The 22,592-nt window shown below is 44.6% G+C and overlaps 1 protein-coding gene across 1 annotated transcript in view; it reads left to right on the top strand.

Moving 5' to 3' along the window:
• LOC144488265 (epidermal growth factor receptor substrate 15-like 1) overlaps positions 1-22,592 on the top strand; it is a gene marked incomplete at its 3' end in the record, with an annotated part of 86,301 nt that overhangs the window by 58,160 nt on the left and 5,549 nt on the right. Inside the window, exons 7-10 of the mRNA XM_078206306.1 lie at positions 7,981-8,151; positions 9,906-10,032; positions 10,157-10,210; positions 10,797-10,948. Coding sequence (XP_078062432.1) covers positions 7,981-8,151; positions 9,906-10,032; positions 10,157-10,210; positions 10,797-10,948 — 504 coding nt within the window. The remainder of the gene's footprint in view (positions 1-7,980; positions 8,152-9,905; positions 10,033-10,156; positions 10,211-10,796; positions 10,949-22,592) is intronic.

The following is a 22,592-nucleotide window of genomic DNA, read 5'->3' on the forward strand; positions in this document are numbered from 1 at the left end:
TCTCCCCTCATTCTCCGTCTTTCCAGGAAGAACAAGCCCAGTTTACCCAATCTCTCCTCATAGCTAAGACCCTCCATACCAGGCAACATCCTGGTAAACCTTCTCAGCACTCTCTCTAAAGCCTCCACGTCCTTCTGGTAGTGCGGCGACCAGAACTGGACGCAGTACTCCAAATGTGGCCTAACCAGCATTCTATACAGCTGCAACACCAGACTCCAGCTTTTATACTCTATACCCTGTCCTATAAAGGCAAGCATACCATATGCCTCCTTCACCACCTTCTCCACCTGTGCTGCCACCTTCAAGGATTTGTGGACTTGCACACCTAGGTCCCTCTGTGTTTCTATACTCTTGATGGCTCTGCCATTTATTGTATAACTCCCCCCTACATTAGTTCTTCCAAAATGCATCACTTCGCATTTATCTGGATTAAATTCCATCTGCCATTTCTCCGCCCAATTTTCCAGCCTATCTCAGCAATAACCCCCTCACTGATGCTTAGTTTAGGTTCTGCCAGAGAGACACACTTCCTAATTTCATTGCAGCCTTAGTTCAGACATGGACAAAAGAGCTGAATCCAGAGGTGAGGTGAGAGTGATAGCCCTTGACATAAATTTAGCATTTGACCAAATGTGGCGTTAAGGAGCCAGAGCAAAACTGGAGTCAATGTGAATCAGAGAAAACTTTGGCTGGTTGGATTCATAACTGGCACAAAGGAAGATGGTTGTGGTGTTTGGAGGTCAATCATTTCCACTCCAGGACATCTCTGTAGGAGTTCCTCAGCGTAGTGTCCTAGGCCCAACCAACTTCAGCTGCTTCATCAATGACATTCCTTCCACCATAAGGTCAGGAGTGGGGATATTCAATGTTGATTGCACAAGGTTTAGCACCATTGGCGCTTCCACAGATACTGAAGCAATCCATGTCCAAATGCAATGAGACCGGGACGTGTCCAGGCTTGGGCTGACAAGTGGCAAGTAACATTCGCACAACACAAGTGCCAGGCAATAACCATCTCCAACAGGAAAGAATCTAACCATCACCCCTTGAAATTCAGTAGCAATACCCTCACTGAACCCCCCATTAATCAACATCCTTGGAGTGACCATCGATCAGAAACTGAACTGGACTGGCCATATAAATACCGTGGCTACAAGAGCAGGTCAGAGGCTAGGAATTCTGTGGAAAGTAACTCCCCAAAGCCCGTGCACCATCTACAAGCCACAAGTCCGGAGTGTGATGGAGTGGTTTCCACTTGCCTGGATGAGTTCAGCTCCAGCAAAACTCAAGAAACTTGACATCACCCAGGATAAAGCAGCTCACTTGATTGGCACCCCATTCACAGTAATTCACCCCCTGCACAGCAGCAGTAGTGTGTACCATCTACAAGATGTGCTGCAAGAATTCACCAAAACTCATTAGATAACTCCTTCCAAACCCAGGACTGCTACCATCTAGAAGGACAAGGGCAGCATCACATATGAACACCACCACCTGAAAGTTTTCCTCCAAGTCACTCATGATCCTGACTTGGAAATATATCGCTGTTCCTTCACTGTCACTGGATCAAAATCCTGGAACTCCCTCCCTAACACCACTGTGGATGGACCTACACCACATGGTCTACAGAAGTTTAAGAAGGTAGCTCATGAACGCCTCAAGGGCAATTAGGAATGGGCAATAAATGCTGGGCTAACCAGCGACCTCTGCATCTCTCTCTCTTCCACCTCCCCCCTGCACCCGCAAAGTTGTCTATTGTTGTTGGTAATGCTCTAGAGTATGCATGTTGACAGCTCCCTGCTGTAATCCTTTAATTCTCTGTTAGTAATCTCATAAATGGTGGACACTCTCCATTACCTAACATCCCTATTTATATTGTTACTGGAGCAGAACTTTGTCAGTCTTTGCACCCCTTCAAACATTTATGTCCAATGTACCACTTACTGATCAAATGATCTGGCTGTAAATCTGTGCCTCAACTTTGGCGCTTCTTACTGTGTAGATACTTATGCAGCTATTTTAATAACTGGATAATATGGAGCAGTGGAGAACTTACTTAGTGGCTGTGCTTTTGTACATTTTGTGTGTTATGTGGCAGAATTTGATTAATTAATAGTCAATGTGATCTGTAAAATAAATACAATGCAGTGATTATTTTTATTAATTTATGGGACATGAACTTTGCTGGCTAGGTCAGCATTTATTGCCCATCCCTATTTGCTCTTGAGAAGATGGCGGTGAGCTGCATTCTTGAACTGTTGCAGTCCACCTGGTGTAGGTAAATCCACAGTGCTGTTAGGGAGGGAGTTCCAGGGTTTTGAGCAATTGGAAATATGATTTATTTTTTGGGCATAAGTGTGACTGGCTTGTAATACAATCGAAGATAGAACACTGGTCCACAACATTGATTGGGTTTTTATCTACCTTGGATGCTGAAACCCTTGTCTATATTTTTGCGTAGCCTCACTTTCTCTACTAGCTTCTATGCCAACTGTCCACTCTCTACTTTCAAAACTTTTCCCTCCTCTTCCGGCTCTCATATTTTACCCTGTCTGGGCCTTGCTGTCAGGAGCAAACTGTCATTTCTGATTTTCGCCGACTTACTGTACCTGTGGCCTCATTTTAGTATCTTCTCCAACCCAAGCACCTGGCCATCTCTCTGACATTTTTTAATGCCCTTTTATCCTGTACTTTATTCCACCCCTCACCTCCGCACCCTCTCCCTGTGAAGTCTTTAAAGCATTTTCTGTGTCAAAGGCACTAAATGAGTGTTGTTCCGCTGTTGCATAATAATGCATTAATCTAGCAGCTTTAACGCACAGTTAGCAAAACAGAGAGAGCAAAAAACTGGACAAGTTGTGCAACTGGAGGAGTGCTGTGGTGTTTGGTTTAGATGATAGTTTATTTTATTTGTGCAAAGTGTTTGAGTTGTGAAAGTAATGTTTTTGTGGGTTGAATTATTCCATAATGGCAAACAAACAGATCAATGAGGTCGTATTGTGCAGATGCTGTAGTGCGTGGGCTGCAGATGAGCATTGAGTTAAGGGAATTGAGAGTGGAATGGGAGAAACAGGGCTAAGAAGCAAGATGTTTGGTAGAGCTGGTTTGTGGTAGAAAGGAATGTAGGAGGTAAAAATGTAATGGAAATAAATAAGGGAATGAGCTAAAAAAAAAACTGAGGAGCTGATTGGGAGCAGAGATTGAACCAAAATGAATAGTAATAAAATTCCACATTTTATAAACATTGTTTCTCTGTGTCGTGAGTTTTTTAAAAAAAAATTACTGCAGAGATTTTATGTGCTGTTCTGTTCAACAGTTGGTTGTGTAAGAATCTATTATGATCTAATTTGCAATTATAAAAAATCCCAGGAAATTAAACATTTCACAGAATGCGAAAGGTAGGGGGGAAAAGATAGATGGGAGAGTCGCTTGTGAAGAGGACATAAGGAGCCTGCAGAGAGGTATTGATAGAATAAATGGGTGGGCAAACACTTGGCAGATGTGGAAAAATGTGAACTAGTCCACTTTGGCAGGAAGAATAGAAAAACAAATGATTATTTAAATGGAGAGAGATTATGTAATTCTGTGTACAGAAGGATCTGGGTGTCCTGGTGCATTGTTTGCATTCTTTCATGAGATGTGTGCATCACGGGCTAGGCCAGTCTTTTTATTGTCCATCACTAATTGCCATTGAGAAGATGATGGTGAGCTGCCTTCTTGAACCGCTCCAGTCCATGTGGTATAGCTACACCCACAGTGCTGTTAGGCAGGGAGTTCCAGAATTTTGACCCAGTGAGTGAATTAACGGCGATATAGTTGCAAGTCAGGATAGTGAGTGACTTGGAGGGAGCATCCAGATGGTGGTGTTCCCATGTGTCTGCTGCCCTTATCCTTGTTAGTGGTTTGGAGGTGCTGTCGAAGAAGACTTGGTGAGTTGCTGCAGTGCATCTGGTACACTACGGCCACTGTGCATTGATGGTGGAGAAAATGGATGTTGAGGTGGTGGATGGAGTGCCAATCAAGTGGGCTGCTTTGTTCTGGATGACGTTGAGCTTCTTGAGTGTTGATGGACCTGCACTCATCCAGGCAAGTGGAGATCTGCCTTGTCACTTCTGGGTAGGTTTTGAGGAATCAGGAGATGATTTGCTCCCCTCAAAATTCTCTGACCTGCTCTTGTAGACACAATATTTATGTGGCTGGTCCAGTTCAGTTTCTGGATCATGGGAACCCCTAGGACGATGATAGTGGGGTATTCAGTTACGGTAATGCCACTAAATGCCATGGGGAGATGGTTGCATTCTCTCTTGTGAGAGATGGTTATAGTCTGGCACTTGTTTAGCACGAATGTTACTTGGCCAATTATAAGCCCAAGCCTGAATGTTATCCAGGTCTTGTTGCATGTGGGCACGGGCTGCTTCGGTATCTGAGGAGTCACAAATGGTGCTGTACATTGTGCAGTCATCAGCAAAAACCCCATTTTGACATTATTGATGTAGCAGCTAAAGACAGTTCAGCTAGGGCACTATCTTGAGGAACTCCTGCAGTGATGTCCTGGGACTGAGATGATTGACCTCCAATCACCACAAGCATCTTCCTTTCTGCCAGATGCAATTCCAAACAGTGGAAAATTTAGCTCCTGATTCCCATTGACTCCAGTTTTGCTCGGATTCCTTAATATCAAAGTCAGTCACTCTCACCTCACCTCATTAGTTCAGCTCTTTTGTCCACGTTTGAACCAAGGTTGTAATGAGGTCTGGAGCTGAGTGGCCCTGGTGAAACCCAAACTAAGTGTCTCTGATCAGCTTGTTTTTGAGTAAATGCTGCTTGAAAGCACTGTCAGTGACCTTTCAATCACTTTGCTGATCATCGAGAGTAGACTGATGGGACAATAATTGGCTGGGTTGGATTTGGCCTTTTTATCGGCAGGACACACCTGGGCAATTTTCCACATTGTCGGATAGATGCTAGTGTTGCAGCTATACGGGAACAGCTTGGCTAAGGACGCAGCTAGTTCTGGAACTTGAGTCTTCAGTAGTATTGTTGGAATGTTGTCAGGGCCCATAGTCTTTGCAGTATCCAATCCATTCAGCCATTTCTTGATATCATGTGGAGTGAATCGAATTGGCTGGAGACTGACATCTGTGATGCTGGGGACCACTGGAGGAGGCCAAGAGGGATCATCCACTTGGCATTTCTTGCTGAAGATTGTGTTTTGCCCTGGTATGCTGTGCTCCTCCTCCATTGAGGATGGAGATAGTTGTGGAGCCTCCTCCCGCAGGGAGTTGTTTAATTGCCTACTAGCATTCACGGCTAGATGTTGCAGGACTGCAAAACTTTGGTCTGATCTGTTGGATGTGAGATTGCTTAGCTCTGTCTGTTGCATGCTGCTTATGCTGTTGACATGTAAGTAGTCCTGTGTTGTAGCTTCACCAGTTTCCCACTCCATTTTTAGGTATACCAGGTGTTGGTCCCGGCATGCCCTCCTGCTCTCTTCTTTGAACCAGGGTTGATCCCGGCTTGATGGTAATGTTAGAGTCAGGGATATGCTGGGCCATGAGGTTACAGATCGTGATTGTATACAGTTTTGTGCCTCATGAACACCCAGTTTTGAGTTGCGAGCTCTGTTCCATTTAGCATGGTGGTAGTGCCACACAACACAATGGAGTATATTCTCAAGGTGAATACTGGAATTCGCCCCTCAAGGACTCTAAGGTCGTCACTGTTGCCATGAACAGATGTATTTATGAACGGTAGACTGAGGTAAAGTAGCTTCTTCCCTCTTATTGATTCCCTCACCACCTGCTGCAGATTCAGTCTAACAGTTATGTCTTTTATGACTTATTCAACTCAGTCAGTACTGATGCTATTGAGCCACCCCTGGTGGTAGACATTGAAATCCTCCCACCCGGAGTATATTCTGGATGCTTCCTCCAAATGGTGTTCAACATGAAGGAGTACTGGTTCATCAGCTGAGGGGGGATGGTATGTGGTAATAAGCAGGAGGTTTCCTTGCCCATGCTTGACCTGATGCCACGAGACTTCATGTGCTGATGTTGAGAACTCCCAGGGCAACTCCCTCCTAACTGTACACTGTGCTGCCATCTCTGCTGGGCCTATCCTGCCAGTGGGACAGGACATACCCAGGGATGGTGATGGTGGTGTCTGGGATACTGTCTATAAGGTATGAATCAAAGAAAGTTAGCGTGCAGGTGCAGCAAGTGATCAACAAGGCAAATTGAATGTTTGTGTTTATTGCAAGGACAATAGAGTATAAAATTAAGGATGGTTTGTTATATCAGTACAGGATGTTGGTGACACCATATCTGGAGTACAGTAGTGTTCAGTTTTGGTTTCCTTAATGGATATTATTGCATTAGAAATGGTTGAGAGAAGGTTCACACAACAGATTCTTGGGATGAAGGGCTCATCTTATGAGGAAAGGTTGGACAGGTTGGGACTGTATCCATTGGAATGAAGTATAAAAATAGGGAATTCTTGCTAAAATTATACAAGGCACTAGTTAGACAGCACCTGGAACACTGAACAGTTTTGGTCCCCTTATCTCAGGAAAGATATACTGGCATTGGAGGCACTCCAGAGAAGGTTCACTAGGTTGATCCCAGGAGTGAAAGGAGTTTCTTGTGAGGGGAGGTTGAATAGGTCGGGTCTGTACAGGGAGTAGACAGGAAAATAGTGATGAGGCCATATTCAGATCAGCCTTGATTTTATCAAATGGCTGAGTAGGAGCCATTTAGAGTAGGAGGCTGAATGGCCTACCCCTGCATCAAATTCATATGAGAGATCTCAGCCTTAGTGTGTTTGGCACAGTTTAACTCCAGCCCAGCTGATAACAGGCATTGTCCTCAAAAATGCAATAATGTAATGTGACCACTGGGAGGCAGAATGGTTTCAACAATTTGCATTACATAATCTGCTATGTAATGTTACTTGTCATTATTTCAAATTATTAGTCTTTTACATGTGGTGGAGGGGTACTTGTGCAGTAAAGTATGTGACTATAACACTATTCAGTATATTGGTATCTGTTCTCCACTGCTACAAATTGAAGGTCTGTATATTTATTATGGATGGTGTCACACACTTTAAGTATCTTTATGAGTTATATTGGTATAGATTAGTTGCCATTGCCTGTGACCTGCTGAACTACTCTTGCCAAATATCAGGGGACAGCAATGGGCTTCTGACCTATCTGTGCATCTACTGCGAGTGTCAACCATAGCTCAATTGAATAGAGTAGAATCCCTACGGTGCAGAAGGAGGCCATTCGGCCCATCGAGTCTGCACTGACAACAAACCCACCCAGGCCCTATCCCTGAAACACCATATATTTACCTTGCTAATCCCTCTACGTCCCGGGACACCAAGGGGCAATTTAGCATGGCCAATTCACCTAACCCACGCATCTTTGGACTGTGGGAGAAAACTGGAGCACCCGGAGGAAACCCACGCAGACATGGGGAGAACGTGCAAACTCCACACAGACAGTGACCCAAGCCGAGAATCGAACCCAGGTCCCTGGAGCTGTGAGGCAGCAGTGCTAACCATTGTGCCACCGTGCTGCCCTAAGGGTAGCGCGCACTCCTCTGAGTCACAAGATTGTGGCTTCAAGTTCCACTCCAGGGCTTGAACATAAAAATCATGGCTGACAATCCAGTGCAGTACTTAAGGGAGTGCTGTACTGTCAGAGGTGCCAGGGCAGTATCTCAAAAAAGAGCAGGGGAGTTATCTGGTTATTTGTGGGAGTTTGCTGTGCACAAATTAGCTGCTGCATTTCCTACATTACAGCAGTGACTACACTTCAAAAGTACATTATTAGCTGTAAAGGACTTTGAGACTTCCAGTAGTCATGAAACATATGATATAAATGCAACTCTTTCTGTTTTTACTTAAATAATGTATTTGAGTTTAACCTCTTATGCTAACTCAGTTATGTGATCACTTCTGCTTTCATAACCCTAGGCGAGAAGTAAACTTTCCCAATTGCAAGACTCACAGCAGGAAGTCAGTAAAAACATTGACCAGTACAGCAATGCACTGAATGGCTCGTTAACTGATCATGGCGGGAGCATGACTAACCTGGCAGACATGAGCGATGGCATCGCAGAGAGAGACAGCGGCTTTGCAACAATGGTGGGTAGGGAGAGTCTGGTATGAAGCCCTTACAGAGAGGCTTCATTCACTCCTTTTCTCTTTGCTACCTTACCATTAAAGGGAGGAGCAGGCCATCTCAAGCTGATGCTCTTTTTTTTTGGTCAGAAGAACTCCAATCTGTCCATCTGAAGTGTTTATTTATTGGCCTGAGTTCCTGACCCAGCAAGCTGATCTTTCAAGCTTTTTTGCTCCAAGTTGGTTTCAGATTAACATTCAATCATAGAATTTAACAACTTGGATAGAGGTCATTTGGTCTACCATATCTGTGCAGCTTCTCTGACAGGGAGATTCATTTGGCCCATTCACATGCCTTTTCCAACAGCTTTCTAAATCTTTTTCAAATATTTATCCATTTTGAAAGCTGCAAGTTGATCCCTTGCAACATTACACACATGAGATCAAATCTTGAAATCAAGTAAGGTAAGACACAGAGATATTTGGACCCAGGTGTGTTGAAGTAAGATTTTTAATAAGACACATTACTATTATACAAATGCTTACTGCCCATCTTAATCATGCATTCTGCCCGTGGAATATTCTGATGTTGTTTATAGTCAAATAGGGAAACTTATGGCACATTGGAAACAGAAAGGTCAGTTTGGTACAGAAAGCTGGGAGTGTAACACTTGAGATGATATATAGCTTCACCAGTGCTGCAGAGACAAATTAACACACTTTGTTTCCATTGCAAAGGTTAACATAGGAATGATACAGGTATGATAGAATATATGACCACTGGATGAGAGGTTTTGTAGACAGGAACTTGTGTCCAACCATCAGAATTTTAATAAGATGGATAAATTATAGATTTTCCTTCTTTGCTATTTCTCATAGGATATTACATGTCAAATAATGTTTGCATTATTTTAATGAAAAGCATTTCCCCCAATCTTTCCCTTTGAATTTATGGTGCTAATATTAAATATATGCTTTTTGTTGCAGGCTCATTGACAAGTAGAAATAGATTTTCTCGATTTGCCTCATCAAAGCTCTTCAGAATTTGTAACCCTATTTGCGATCTTCTCTTTGTTTTTGTGAAGAGAGTCCCGGTTTCTTTAGTCTCTAATGTAAAGTAAAGCTTCTCATGCCTGGGACCATCATGGGGAATCTTTACTGCAGACTTTCCGTAGCCCTGACAAACTTCCTGAAGTAAGATGCCCATATCTAGACACTATTTTAATCAGAGCCAATTACAAGATTTTTTCTAGCCTTCGTACTCTACACCTCTGTGATTACAATTTAGGATTTCAAACGAGTTTAAAAAAGATGATCACTTTACATTTCTTCATATTGATTTTCATCTGACATCCTGTTTCTCTACTCCTAAAGTCATTTGGGATAATCTTCACAGATAACCACACCACCTATTTTTTTTGTGTAATATTCAAACGTTGATAGTTTTCCCCAATACCCTGACTCAGATTATTCTACTGTTAGCGCTCCTCTGGTTTATTAGAATTGATAATCTTAATCCCTCCGAGAGACATCAGCCTGCCTTGGGAGAGGTGAATAGAAGCAGGTGAGATAATGTTAGACAAAGGGGGAAGAGGGAGTGTGCAAATAGACATAATGGAGGCATGAATTTTCAGAGCCATTCGAGTTAGACAAAATATTTCTTTTAATTCGATAAAGAATCCAATTTTGGTGTTAGAGTAGAGAATGCAATATATTTATATAGTGATAATCAGTGAACGCATGCTTTGGAAATTGATTGAATTTTACTTTCTGTTCAGGATGATCCCTTCAGGGGCAAAGCATCACCATTTAATAATAATGTTCAAGAACTGCACACAGACCCATTCCAATCAGAAGACCCCTTCAAAACAGATCCATTCAAAGGGGCTGATCCCTTCAAAGATAGTGAGTAGCTTGTACTTTGAAACTGAATATTTGGTGACAGTATTTTTACTAACCATCTATGTACAGTAATTAATGAATCAATTTATTTAAGTTTTATGTGTGCTCTCGTGTGTTTCCTAAACAGGTGATCCATTCCAAAATGACCCTTTTGCCCAACAGCAGACAGCTGCCTCAACAGGTACGACATTTGGAATTCTCTGTTTCTTAGTGTCTGTCATTCACCCACACCCTGGGAGAAGGGTTTTTTAACCTCCAGCCATCTTATTTCATTACTATGCACTTTGTCGATTTCCTTTCTGAATTCCGATGTTGGAGACACTCCCTTTTCTAAACATAGTTCCTCATCGCATCCAAAATTATTTTAGCCTTTGAATAGAAATTAATTGGTCAGCCACGTGGTTCTGTTCAGTTGTTATATTATCAGGTACAATGGCATAACTAGTCAGTTTAAATGGATTTAACTTAATCAATAATTCTTAACTTTAAAATTGAAAATGCTCGAAGCACTCAACAGGTCAAATTAAATCTGTACAGAGAGAAACAGAGTCAACATTTCAGGTCAATGACCTTATACAGCCCTGTTCTGATGTATTTATTGGACTTCTCTCCACATAACTGCAGAATGTTTCCAGATTTCCACATCCATTTCAGTCTGATGTTCTACATGTTTATCTATAATTTCCAATTTTTCATCTTTCCTTTTACCTTCCATCCTGTGGTCATGTGCTAAACCTGGCTCCTTTTGACCTTGATCTTCTGTACAGATCCATTTGGTGCCGATCCATTTAAAGAAAGTGATCCGTTCCATAATGTATCATCTGATGAGTTCTTCAAGAAGCCTCCTCCAAAGAATGATCCTTTCACATCATCGTCATCTTCCGACCCTTTCAGCAGGGAACCCCCTGTGCAACCTAAAGTAAGTATGCTTTTAAAGTGCTGGATCTTGCAGGAGGAAGTGGAAAAACGAATTTAATGTTTGCACTTGTTTTCAGAGATCTCTAGAGGTGTGTATCCATTTGCTATCTCCTTATATTTACTAAATCTGATTTTGTCTCACTTTTGAGCCTGTAAATCTGTGTCTGAGATATGAGAGCAGATTTAATAGTGCAGTATAGAGTTCCTACGGATTACATGGTAGCTACATGGTAGGATAAAGGGGGAGGTGGCTAGATGGGTGGAGAACTGGCTTGGTCACAGAAGACAGAGGGTGGTAGTGGAAGGGTCTTTTTCCGGCTGGAGGCCTGTGACTAGTGGTGTTCCGCAGGGCTCTGTATTGGGACCTCTGCTGTTTGTGATTTATATAAACGATCTGGAAGAAGGTGTAAATGGGGTGATCAGTAAGTTTGCGGACGACACAAAATTGGCAGGACTTGCAGATAGTGAGGAGCATTGTCAGAGGCTGCAGAAGGATATAGATAGGCTGGAAATTTGGGCAAAGAAATGGCAGATGGAGTTCAATCCTGATAAATGCCAAGTGATGCATTTTGGTAGAAATAATGTAGGGAGGAGCTATATGATAAATGGCAGAACCATAAAGGGTGTAGATACGCAGAGGGATCTGGGTGTGCAAGTCCACAGATCCTTGAAAGTGACCTCACAGGTGGAGAAGGTGGTGAAGAAGGCATATGGCATGCTTGCCTTTATAGGACGGGGCATAGAGTATAAAAGTTGGGGTCTGATGTTGCAGATGTATAGAACGTTGGTTCGGCTGCATCTGGAATACTGCGTCCAGTTCTGGTCGCCACACTACCAGAAGGACATGGAGGCTTTGGAGAGAGTACAGAGGAGGTTTACCAGGATGTTACCTGGTATGGAGGGGCTTAGTTATGAGGAGAGATTGGGTAAACTGGGGTTGTTCTCCCTGGAAAGACGGAGGATGAGGGGAGACTTAATAGAGGTGTATAAAATTATGAAAGGCATAGATAGGGTGAACGGTGGGAAGCTTTTCCCCAGGTCGGTGGTGACGTTCACGAGGGGTCATAGGTTCAAGGTGAAGGGGGGGGAGGTTTAACACAGATATCAGACGGACATATTTTACACAGAGGGTGGTGGGGGCCTGGAATGCGCTGCCAGGCAAGGTGGTGGAGGCGGACACACTGGGAACATTTAAGACTTATCTAGACAGCCATATGAACGGAGTGGGAATGGAGGGATACAAAAGAATGGTCTAGTTTGGACCAGGGAGCGGCGTGGGCTTGGAGGGCCGAAGGGCCTGTTCCTGTGCTGTATTGTTCTTTGTTCTTTGTAATGTCATCCCACTATTTAAAAAGGGCAGTAGAGAGAAAACAGGGACTTATAGACCATTCAGCCTGACGTCTGTAGTGGTGAAAATTCTGGAGCCCGTTATCAAGGATTTTATAGCAGAGCATTTGGAAAACAGTGGCAGAATTGGGCAGAGTCAGCATAGATTTGGGAAAGGGAAATCATACTTGACAAATCTACTGGAATTCTTCAAGGATACGACTCTTGGAGTTGATAAGGGGGAGCCAGTGGATGTGGTTTATTTAGACTTTCATAAAGATTTCAACAAAGTCCCACATTAGTGTGTGAAACTAAAGCACATGGGATTGGGAGCAGTGTATTGCGATGGATAGAAAACTGGTCCAAAGATCTGCAGATTAGGTTGATTGGCCATGCTAAGGGTGATTAGCAGGGTAAATATGTGAGGTTACAGGAATAGGGCCTGGGTGGGAGTGTGGTTAGTGCAGACTCGATGAGCCGAATGGTCTCCTTCGACACTGTAGGGATTCTATGATTTCTAAGGTTGGCAGACAGGAAACGAGTAGGGATAAATAGGTCTTTTTCAGTGACTAGTAGGGTACTGCAGGGATCAGTGCTAGGACCCCAGCTATTCACTATATATATATTAATGATTTAGATGAGGGAACTAAATTCAATACCTCCAAATTCGCAGATGACACAAAGGAGGGTGAGCTGTGATGAGGATGCAGAGATGCTTCAGTGTGATTTGGACAAGCTGAGTGAACAAAGAACAAAGTACAGCACAGGAACAGGCCCTTCGGCCCTCCAAGCCTCTGCCGATCATGATGCCCTAAATAAAAGAAAAACCTTGTGCCCTCACTCGGTCCGTATCCCTCTATTCCCTCCCTATTCATATACCATCCAGATGCCTCTTAAATTTGCTAATGTGCCTGCTTCCACCACCTCCTCTGGCAGCGTGTTCCAGGCATCCACCACTCTCTATGTGAAAAACTTCTCCCTCACAATCTCCCTTAAACTTTCCCCCTCCAACCTTGAACCTGTGCCCCCTTGTAATTGACATTTCCACCCTTGGAAAAAGCCTCTGACTATCCACCCTGTCTATGCCTCTCATAATTTTGTAGACTTCTATCCGGTCTCCCCTCAGCCTCCATCTTTCCAGTGAAAACAATCCTAGTTTATTCAACCTCTCCTCACAGCCGACACCCTCGAGACCAGGCAACATCCAGGTGAACCTTCTTTGCACTCTCTCCAAAGCTTCCACGTCCTTCTGATAATGTGGTGACCAGAACTGCACACAATACTCCAAATGCAGCCTAACCAAGGTTTCATATAGCTGCAACATGACTTCCTAACTCCTGTACTCAGTGCCCTGGCGGATGAAGGCAAACATGCCATATGCCTTCCTAATCACCTTGGCAACCTGTGTTGCCACTTTTTGGGAACTGTGGACTTGCACGCCCAGATCCCTCTGTATATTAATGTTCCTAAGAGTCCTGCCATTTACAGTATAATTCACACCTAAATTTGATCCTCCTAAGTGCATCACCTCGCATTTGTCTGAGTTAAACTCCATTTGCCATTTCTGTGCCCAAGTCTCTAATCTATCTATATCCTGTTGTATCCTCTGACAATCCCCGGCACTATCAGCAACTCCACCAATCTTCGTGTGTTCCGCAAACTTACTAATCGGTTCACTGACATTTTCCTCCAGATCATTTATATATACTACAAACAACAGAGGTCCCAGCACTGAGCCCTGTGGAACACCACTAGCTACAGATTTCCATTCTGAAACACACCCTTCCACCGCTACTCTCTGCCTTCTATAACCAAGCCAATTCTGTATCCATCCAGCCAGCCCACCCCGAATCCCATGTGATTTTAGTTTTTGTACCAGTCTGCCATGTGGGGCCTTGTCAAACGCCTCACTAAAGTCCATATAAACTACATACACAGCCCTTCCCTCATCAATTTTCTTTGTCACCTCATCAAAAACTCAGTCAAGTTGGTGAGACATGACCTTCCCTGTACAAAACTATGCTGCCTGTCACTAACTGGTCCATTTTCCTCTAAATGTGCATATATCCCAATCCACATTCCCCAGTTCCTGTCTGGTTAGGATATAATTGACCCCTCGCCCAATTAAGCACCTTCATCCGAGAGCCATTCTTGACTACCAGAAATCTTATGGAATTATGGACACTAAACTCAAAATGCTCCCCCACTGAAACATCGATCATCTGGCCTGGCTCATTCGCTGATACCAAGTCTCCTATGGCCCCCTCGCTGGTTCGATTGTCAACATACTGCATCAAAAAGCCCTCCTGGGCACATCTAACAAATTGCTCTCCATCTGAGCCCCTGGCTGTAAGGGATTCCCAATCTATATGGGGGACGTTAAAGTCACCCATCACAACTACGCTGCTTTTTTCACACCTTTTCCGTATCTGACTACACAATTGCTCCTCTGTCTCCTGTGGGCTGTTGGGAGGTCTATATTACACTCCCAACATTGTGATTTCACCCTTCCTATTCCTGAGCTCCACCCATAATGCCTCACTACAAGATCCCTCCAATGTGTCCTCCCTCAACACAGCTGTGATCTGCTCCCTAATCAGCGATGCAGCTCCCCCACCCCTTTCCTTTCCCCTTCTGTCCTGTCTAAAACAACGATATCCTGGAGTGTTAAGCTGCCAGTCCTATCCCTCCTTTAACCGATTACATCATAATTCCATGCAGTAATCCAGGCTCTCAGTTCATCTGTCTTGCCTGTTATACTTCCATCATTGAAACAAACGCACTCCAGACCTTCAGTCCCGCTGAGCCCTGTGGCTTCCCTCTGCCTGCTCTTTGTGCTATGTTTATCTCAGCCTCACTTCTTTTCCCAGTCTCTACACTTACTGATCTGCAGTTCTGGTTCCCATCCCCCTGCCACACAAGTTTAAACCCTCCCCAACAGCACCAGCAAACCTCCCGCCCAGGATATTGGTGCCCCTCCAGTTCAGGTGCAACCCGTCTTGTACAGGTCCCACCTTCTCCAGAAGGCACCCCAGTGATCCATACATCTAATGCCTTCCCTCCTACACCAGCTCTCTGGCCATGTGTAAAACTGTTCTATCTTCCTGTTCCAAGCCCTGATCCAAGAGTGAGTGGGCAAATGCATGGTATGCCATGCAGAATAATGTGGATCTGAAGTTATCCACTTTGGTAGCAAAAACAAGAAGACAGATTATTATTTGAATGGCTATAAATTGAGAGAGGGGATTGTGCAACGAGACCTGGGTGTCCTCGTACGAAGTTTAACAACACCAGGTTAAAGTCCAACAGGTTTATTTGGTAGCAAAAGCCACACAAGCTTTCGAGGCTCTGAGCCCCTTCTTCAGGTGATGGGAATTCTGTTCACAAACAGAACTTATAAAGACACAGACTCAATTTGCATGAATAATGGTTGGAATGCGAATACTTACAACTAATCCAGTCTTTAAGAAACAAAACAATGGGAGTGGAGAGAGCATCAAGACAGGCTAAAAAGATGTGTATTGTCTCCAGACAAGACAGCCAGTGAAACTCTGCAGGTCCACGCAACTGTGGGAGTTACAAATAGTGTGACATAAACCCAATATCCCGGTTGAGGCCGTCCTTGTGTGTGCGGAACTTGGCTATCAGTTTCTGCTCAGCGACTCTGCGCTGTCGTGTGTCGCGAAGGCCGCCTTGGAGAACGCTTACCCGAATATCAGAGGCCGAATGCCCGTGACCGCTGAAGTGCTCCCCAACAGGAAGAGAACAGTCTTGCCTGGTGCTCTCATCCCACGTACTCCCCGCGTTGGAGATCTCTACTGCCTCCCGAAGATACACAAGGCAAACACACCCGGCCGTCCCATCGTATCGGGCAATGGGACCCTGTGCGAGAACCTCTCCGGCTATGTCGAGGGCATCCTGAAACCCATTGTACAAAGAACCCCCAGCTTTTGTCGCGACACGACGGACTTCTTACAGAAACTCGGCACACATGGAGCAGTTGAACCAGGAGCGCTCCTCGTCACAATGGATGTCTCAGCACTCTACACCAGCATCCCCCATGACGATGGCATTGCTGCAACGGCCTCAGTGCTCAGCGCCAACAACTGCCAGTTTCCAGATGCAATTTTACATCTCATCCGCTTCATCCTGGACCACAATATCTTCACCTTCAACAACCAGTTCTTCATCCAGACACACGGAACAGCCATGGGGACCAAATTTGCACCTCAATATGCCAACATCTTCATGCACAGGTTCGAACAAGACTTCTTCACCGCACGGGACCTTCAACCGATGCTATACACTAGATACATCGATGACATTTTCTTCCTTTGGACTCATGGTGAACAATCACTGAAACAACTCTATGATGACATCAACAAGTTCCATCCCACCATCAGACTCACCATGGACTACTCTCCGGAATCGGTTGCATTCTTGGACACGCGCATCTCCATTAAGGACGGTCACCTCAGCACCTCACTGTACCGCAAGCCCACGGATAACCTCACGATGCTCCACTTCTCCAGCTTCCACCCTAAACACGTTAAAGAAGCCATCCCCTACGGACAAGCCCTCCGTATACACAGGATCTGCTCGGATGAGGAGGCTCGCAACAGACACCTCCAGACGCTGAAAGATGCCCTCATAAGAACAGGATATGGCGCTAGACTCATTGATCAACAGTTCCAACGCGCCACAGTGAAAAACCGCACCGACCTCCTCAGAAGACAAACACGGGACACAGTGGACAGAGTACCCTTCGTTGTCCAGTACTTCCCCGGAGCGGAGAAGCTCCTCCGGAGCCTTCAACATGTCATTGATGAAGACGAACATCTCGCCAAGGCCATCCCCACACCCCCACTTCTTGCCTTCAAACAACCGCACAACCTCAAACAGACCATTGTCCGCAGCAAACTACCCAGCCTTCAGGAGAACAGTGACCAAGACACCACACAACCCTGCCACAGCAACCTCTGCAAGACGTGCCGGATCATCGACACAGATGCCATCATCTCACGTGAGAACACCATCCACCAGGTACACGGTACATACTCTTGCAACTCGGCCAACGTTGTCTACCTGATACGCTGCAAGAAAGGATGTCCCGAGGCATGGTACATTGGGGAAACCATGCAGACGCTGCGACAACGGATGAATGAACACCGCTCGACAATCACCAGGCAAGACTGTTCTCTTCCTGTTGGGGAGCACTTCAGCGGTCACGGGCATTCGGCCTCTGATATTCGGGTAAGCGTTCTCCAAGGCGGCCTTCGCGACACACGACAGCGCAGAGTCGCTGAGCAGAAACTGATAGCCAAGTTCCGCACACACAAGGACGGCCTCAACCGGGATATTGGGTTTATGTCACACTATTTGTAACTCCCACAGTTGCGTGGACCTGCAGAGTTTCACTGGCTGTCTTGTCTGGAGACAATACACATCTTTTTAGCCTGTCTTGATGCTCTCTCCACTCCCATTGTTTTGTTTCTTAAAGACTGGATTAGTTGTAAGTATTCGCATTCCAACCATTATTCATGTAAATTGAGTCTGTGTCTTTATAAGTTCTGTTTGTGAACAGAATTCCCACTCACCTGAAGAAGGGGCTCAGAGCCTCGAAAGCTTGTGTGGCTTTTGCTACCAAATAAACCTGTTGGACTTTAACCTGGTGTTGTTAAACTTCTTACTGTGTTTACCCCAGTCCAACGCCGGCATCTCCACATCATGTCCTCGTACAACAGTTGCTGAAAGTAAGCATGCAGTTATGAAGGCAAATGATATATTGGCCTTCATAGCAGGAGGATTCGAGTACAGGAGCAGGGATGTCTTGCTGCAATTATACAGGGCCATGGTGAGATCACATCTGGAATATTGTGCGCAGTTTTGGTCTCCTTATCGAAGGAGTGATGTTCTTGCTATAGAGGGAGTGTAGCGAAGGTTTACCAGACTGATTTCTTGGATTGCAGGACTGATGTATGAGGAAAGATTGAGTCGGTTAGAATTATATTTACTGGTGTTTAGGAGAATGAGGAGAAACCTCATAGAAACCAAGGGGACTAGACAGGATAGATGCAGGAAGGATGTTCCCGATGGTCGAGGTGTCCAGTACAAGGCAGGGTCATAGCCTAAGGATAAGGGGTAACCTTCTCGGACTGAGATGAGAAAAAGTTTCTTCACCCAGAAAGTGGTAAGGTCTATGGAATTTGCTACCACAGAAAGCAGTTGAGGCCAAAACATTATATATTTTCAAGAAAGAGTTGGATATAGCTCTTGGGGCAAAAGGGATGAAAGCATATGGGGTGGGGGTGGGGGAGGTGGGATCAGGCTATTGAGTTGGATGATCAGACATGATCATAATGAATGGTGGAGCAGGCTCAAAGGGCCGAATGGTCTACTCCTATTTTCTATGTTTCTAAATACTAAATTCTAAATACTAGAGTTCATTTAACTGCTGGAACCATTTCTGCCATTCAATTAAGAACAAAGAACAATACAGCACAGGAACAGGCCCTTCGGCCCTCCAAGCCCGTGCCACTCCCTGGTCCAAACTAGACCATTCTTTTGTATCTCTCCATTCCCACTCCGTTCATATGGCTATCTAGATAAGTCTTAAACGTTCCCAGTGTGTCCGCCTCCACCACCTTGCCTGGCAGCGCATTCCAGGCCCCCACCACCCTCTGTGTAAAATATGTCCTTCTGATATCCGTGTTAAACCTCCCCCCCCTCACCTTGAACCTATGACCCCTTGTGAACGTGGATAATTATCATCATAGAAACCCTACAGTACAGAAAGAGGCCATTCGGCCCATCGAGTCTGCACCGTCCACAATCCCACCCAGGCTCTACCCCCATATCCCTACATATTTTACCCACTAATCCCTCTACTGTACGCATCCCAGGACACTAAGGGGCAATTTTAGCATGGCCAATCAACCTAACCCGCACATCTTTGGACTGTGGGAGGAAACCGCAGCACCCGGTGGAAACCCACGCAGACACGAGGAGAATGTGCAAACTCCACACAGACAGTGACCCAAGCCGGGAATCGAACCCAGGTCCCTGGGGCTGTGAAGCAGCAGTGCTAACCACTGTGCTACCGTAGATAATGTCTGATCAGTAGCTTAATGCCATCTACCTCCCTTGATTTCATAACCCCTAAACTCAAACAAGAATCTATCAATCCTATTTTTGAAAGTTTCAACTGACTTCCCAGTCTCAACAGCTTTTTTGGAGGAGATTTCCACTATCATAAATATTAAGAAGTCCTTCTGATTTCCCCTCTGAATGACCTAGCTGTGATTTTAAAGTAATGTTTCCTTATTGTCGACTACTCCACCAAAGGAAATAGTTTCCTCCATTTCATCCTAAACACGTCAATTAGATCATATTAATTTCTAGCACATGGAATAAAAGCAGAAAATTCTGAAAATAGTCGGTCAGCCAGCATTTATAGAGAACAAAACAGAATTAATGTTTCAGGTCAATGACCCTTAATCAGAACTGGAAAAGACAGATGTAATCAGTTTTGAGCAAGAAGTGTATGAGTCAGGGACAAAGTAAGGTCTGTGATAGGGTGGAAGAGAGGAGAAATTAAAAGTCAAAAGAGTCTTCAAGGCAAAAGGGAATGGTAATGGGGCAAAAAATATACGGAAGATGTGCCTAAGGCAAATATGATGCTAGCTGAAAGCAAAAATAAGAAAAAGACGCTAAATGGGAACCATGTTTATGGTCGGAAATCGTTAAACTCAGTGTTGAGTCTCGAAGGCCAAATGGAAAGATGCCATGCTATTCCTCAAGTTTATGTTAAGCTTCACTGGAACACTGCAGTAGACCAAGGACAGAGATGTCAGCAGAAGAGCAAGTAGAAATTAAAAAGACAAGCCACTGAGAGCTCGGGATCATGCTTGCGGGTTGAACAGAAGTGTTCTGCAAAGCCATCACCCAATCTGCTTTTGATTTCCCCAGTGTAAAGGCAATCACATTGTGAGCAACAGTAGACTAAACTAAACGAAGTAGATGTAAATACTACTTCACCTGGGAGGAGTGGTTGAGACCTTGGACAGTGAGGAGAGAGGATATAAAAGGGCAGTTGTTATATCTCCTGTGTTTGCATGGAAAGGTGCTGTGGGAAGGGGACAGGGTGTATGGATGATTAAGGAGTGGATCAGGATATGGAGGGAATGCTGAAAAGGGAAGGATATATGTGTTTGGTGTAGGCATCACCCTGGAGGTAACAGAAATGGTGGAAAATCTGTTGAATATGGAGACACATGGGCTGAAAGGTAAGGACTTGTTCTTGTGGTTCTGAGAGGGAAGGGTAGGGGTGAGGGCAGATGTGCGGGAAATGTGAAGGACATGGCTGAGGGCCCTATTAACCATAGTGTAACCATAGTGGGGAAGGGTTTTTGGCTGAGCAAAAAGAATAATGTGCGGAAGGTTGCATCTTTGGAACAGATGCAACAGAAATAGAGGAGCTGGGGGAATAAAATTAAGTCCTTACAGGGTGAAGGATGGGAGGGTGTGAGGTTGAGGTGTGGGGGTCAGTGGGCTTATAATGAATATTAGTTGATAACCTATCGCCAGAATTGGAGACAGAGATGTGAAGGAAGGGAAGGGAAGAGTTGGAGATGGGCCACTTGAATCTGAGAGAAGGGTAGAAATTGAAAATAAAGTTAATGTTTCTAATTTAGGGCAGGAGCAGGGCATAGAGTCATAGAGGGTTACAGCATGGAAACAGGCCCTTCGGCCCAACTTATCCATGCCGCCCTTTTTTTTAAAACCCCTAAGCTAATCCCAATTGCCTGCATTTGGCCCATATCCCTCTATACCCATCGTACCCATGTAACTATCTAAATGCTTTTTAAAATATAAAATTGTACCCGCCTCTACTACTACCTCTGGCAGCTTGTTCCAGACACTCACCACCCTGTGTGTGAAAAAATTGTCCCTCTGGACACTTTTGTATCTCTCCCCCCTCACCTTAAACCTCTGCCCTCTAGTTTTAGACTCCCCTACCTTTGGGAAAAGATATTGACTATCTAGCTGATCTGTGCCCCTCATTATTTTATAGACCTCTAGACGATCACCCTTCAGCCTCCTATGCTCCAGAGAAAAAAGTCCCAGTCTATCCAGCCTCTCCTCATAACTCAATCCATCAAGTCCTGGTAGCACTCTCTTTAGTTTAATAATATCCTTTCTGTAATAGGGTGACCAGAATTGCACACCGTATTCCAAGTGTGGCCTTACCAATGTCTCGTACAACTTCAACAAGATGTTCCAACTCCTGTATTCAATGTTCTGACCGATGAAACCAAGCATGCTGAATGCCTTCTTCACCACTCTGACCGCCTGTGACTCCACTTTCAAGGAGCTATGAACATGTACCCCTAGATGTCTTTGTTCTGTAACTCTCCCCAACGCCCTACCATTAACTGAGTAAGTCCTGCCCTAGTTCAATCTGCCAAAATGCATCACCTCGCATTTGTCTAAATTAAACTCCATCTGCCATTCGTCAGCCCACTGGCCCAATTGATCAAGATCCCGTTGCAATTGGAGATAACTTTCTTCACTGTCCACTATGCCACCAATCTTAGTGTCATCTGCAAACCTACTAACCATGCCTCCTATATTCTCATCCAAATCATTAATATAAATGACAAATAACAGTGGACCCAGCACTGATCCCTGAGGCACACCGTTGGTCACATGCCTCCAGTCTGAAAAACAACCCTCTGTAACCACCCTCTGGCTTCTGTCAAGAAGCCAATTTTGTATCCATTTAGATACCTCACCCAGTGCATGGCACTATTCTAGTTATCCGTGTACCCAGAAATGAGTTGAGGGATGGGGCCCAAGTAGGATAGGAACAAGGAATATTCCACATACCCCACAAAAAGACCTGCATAACTTCCATAAAAGGATGTTTTATTTGGAGGAAAAGAGATGAATTAAAGTGGGAATTGTTCAATGAGGGAGCAAGTGGAGGAGGAGGATGGTGATTGATGGAAACTCGTTAGGCTCCATTTGAGGAAGATGTGGAGAGCCTACAAACCATCCTAGTGAGTGATGGAAATGGAGAGAGATTGGATGCCCATAGTGAAGAGGAGATAGTTCGGGCCAGAAAATTGGCAACTTAGCTCTTCTCAAACTTTAATCTTTTTAGTCTGTATTGTTCTGATGAACCTGCGCTGGATTCCCTCCAAGGCCAATATCTCCATCTGGATTACAGAAGTTTGTTTCTCATAATTTGAGTGAAACCAACCTCTGTGTAAAAGTGGTTGAAACCTCAACATTTGCTTTGAATCTGAACTGACCTT

This window comes from Mustelus asterias, unplaced genomic scaffold, assembly GCF_964213995.1.
Source record: "Mustelus asterias unplaced genomic scaffold, sMusAst1.hap1.1 HAP1_SCAFFOLD_1425, whole genome shotgun sequence".
In the NCBI taxonomy this organism is placed as follows: Eukaryota; Metazoa; Chordata; class Chondrichthyes; order Carcharhiniformes; family Triakidae; genus Mustelus; species Mustelus asterias.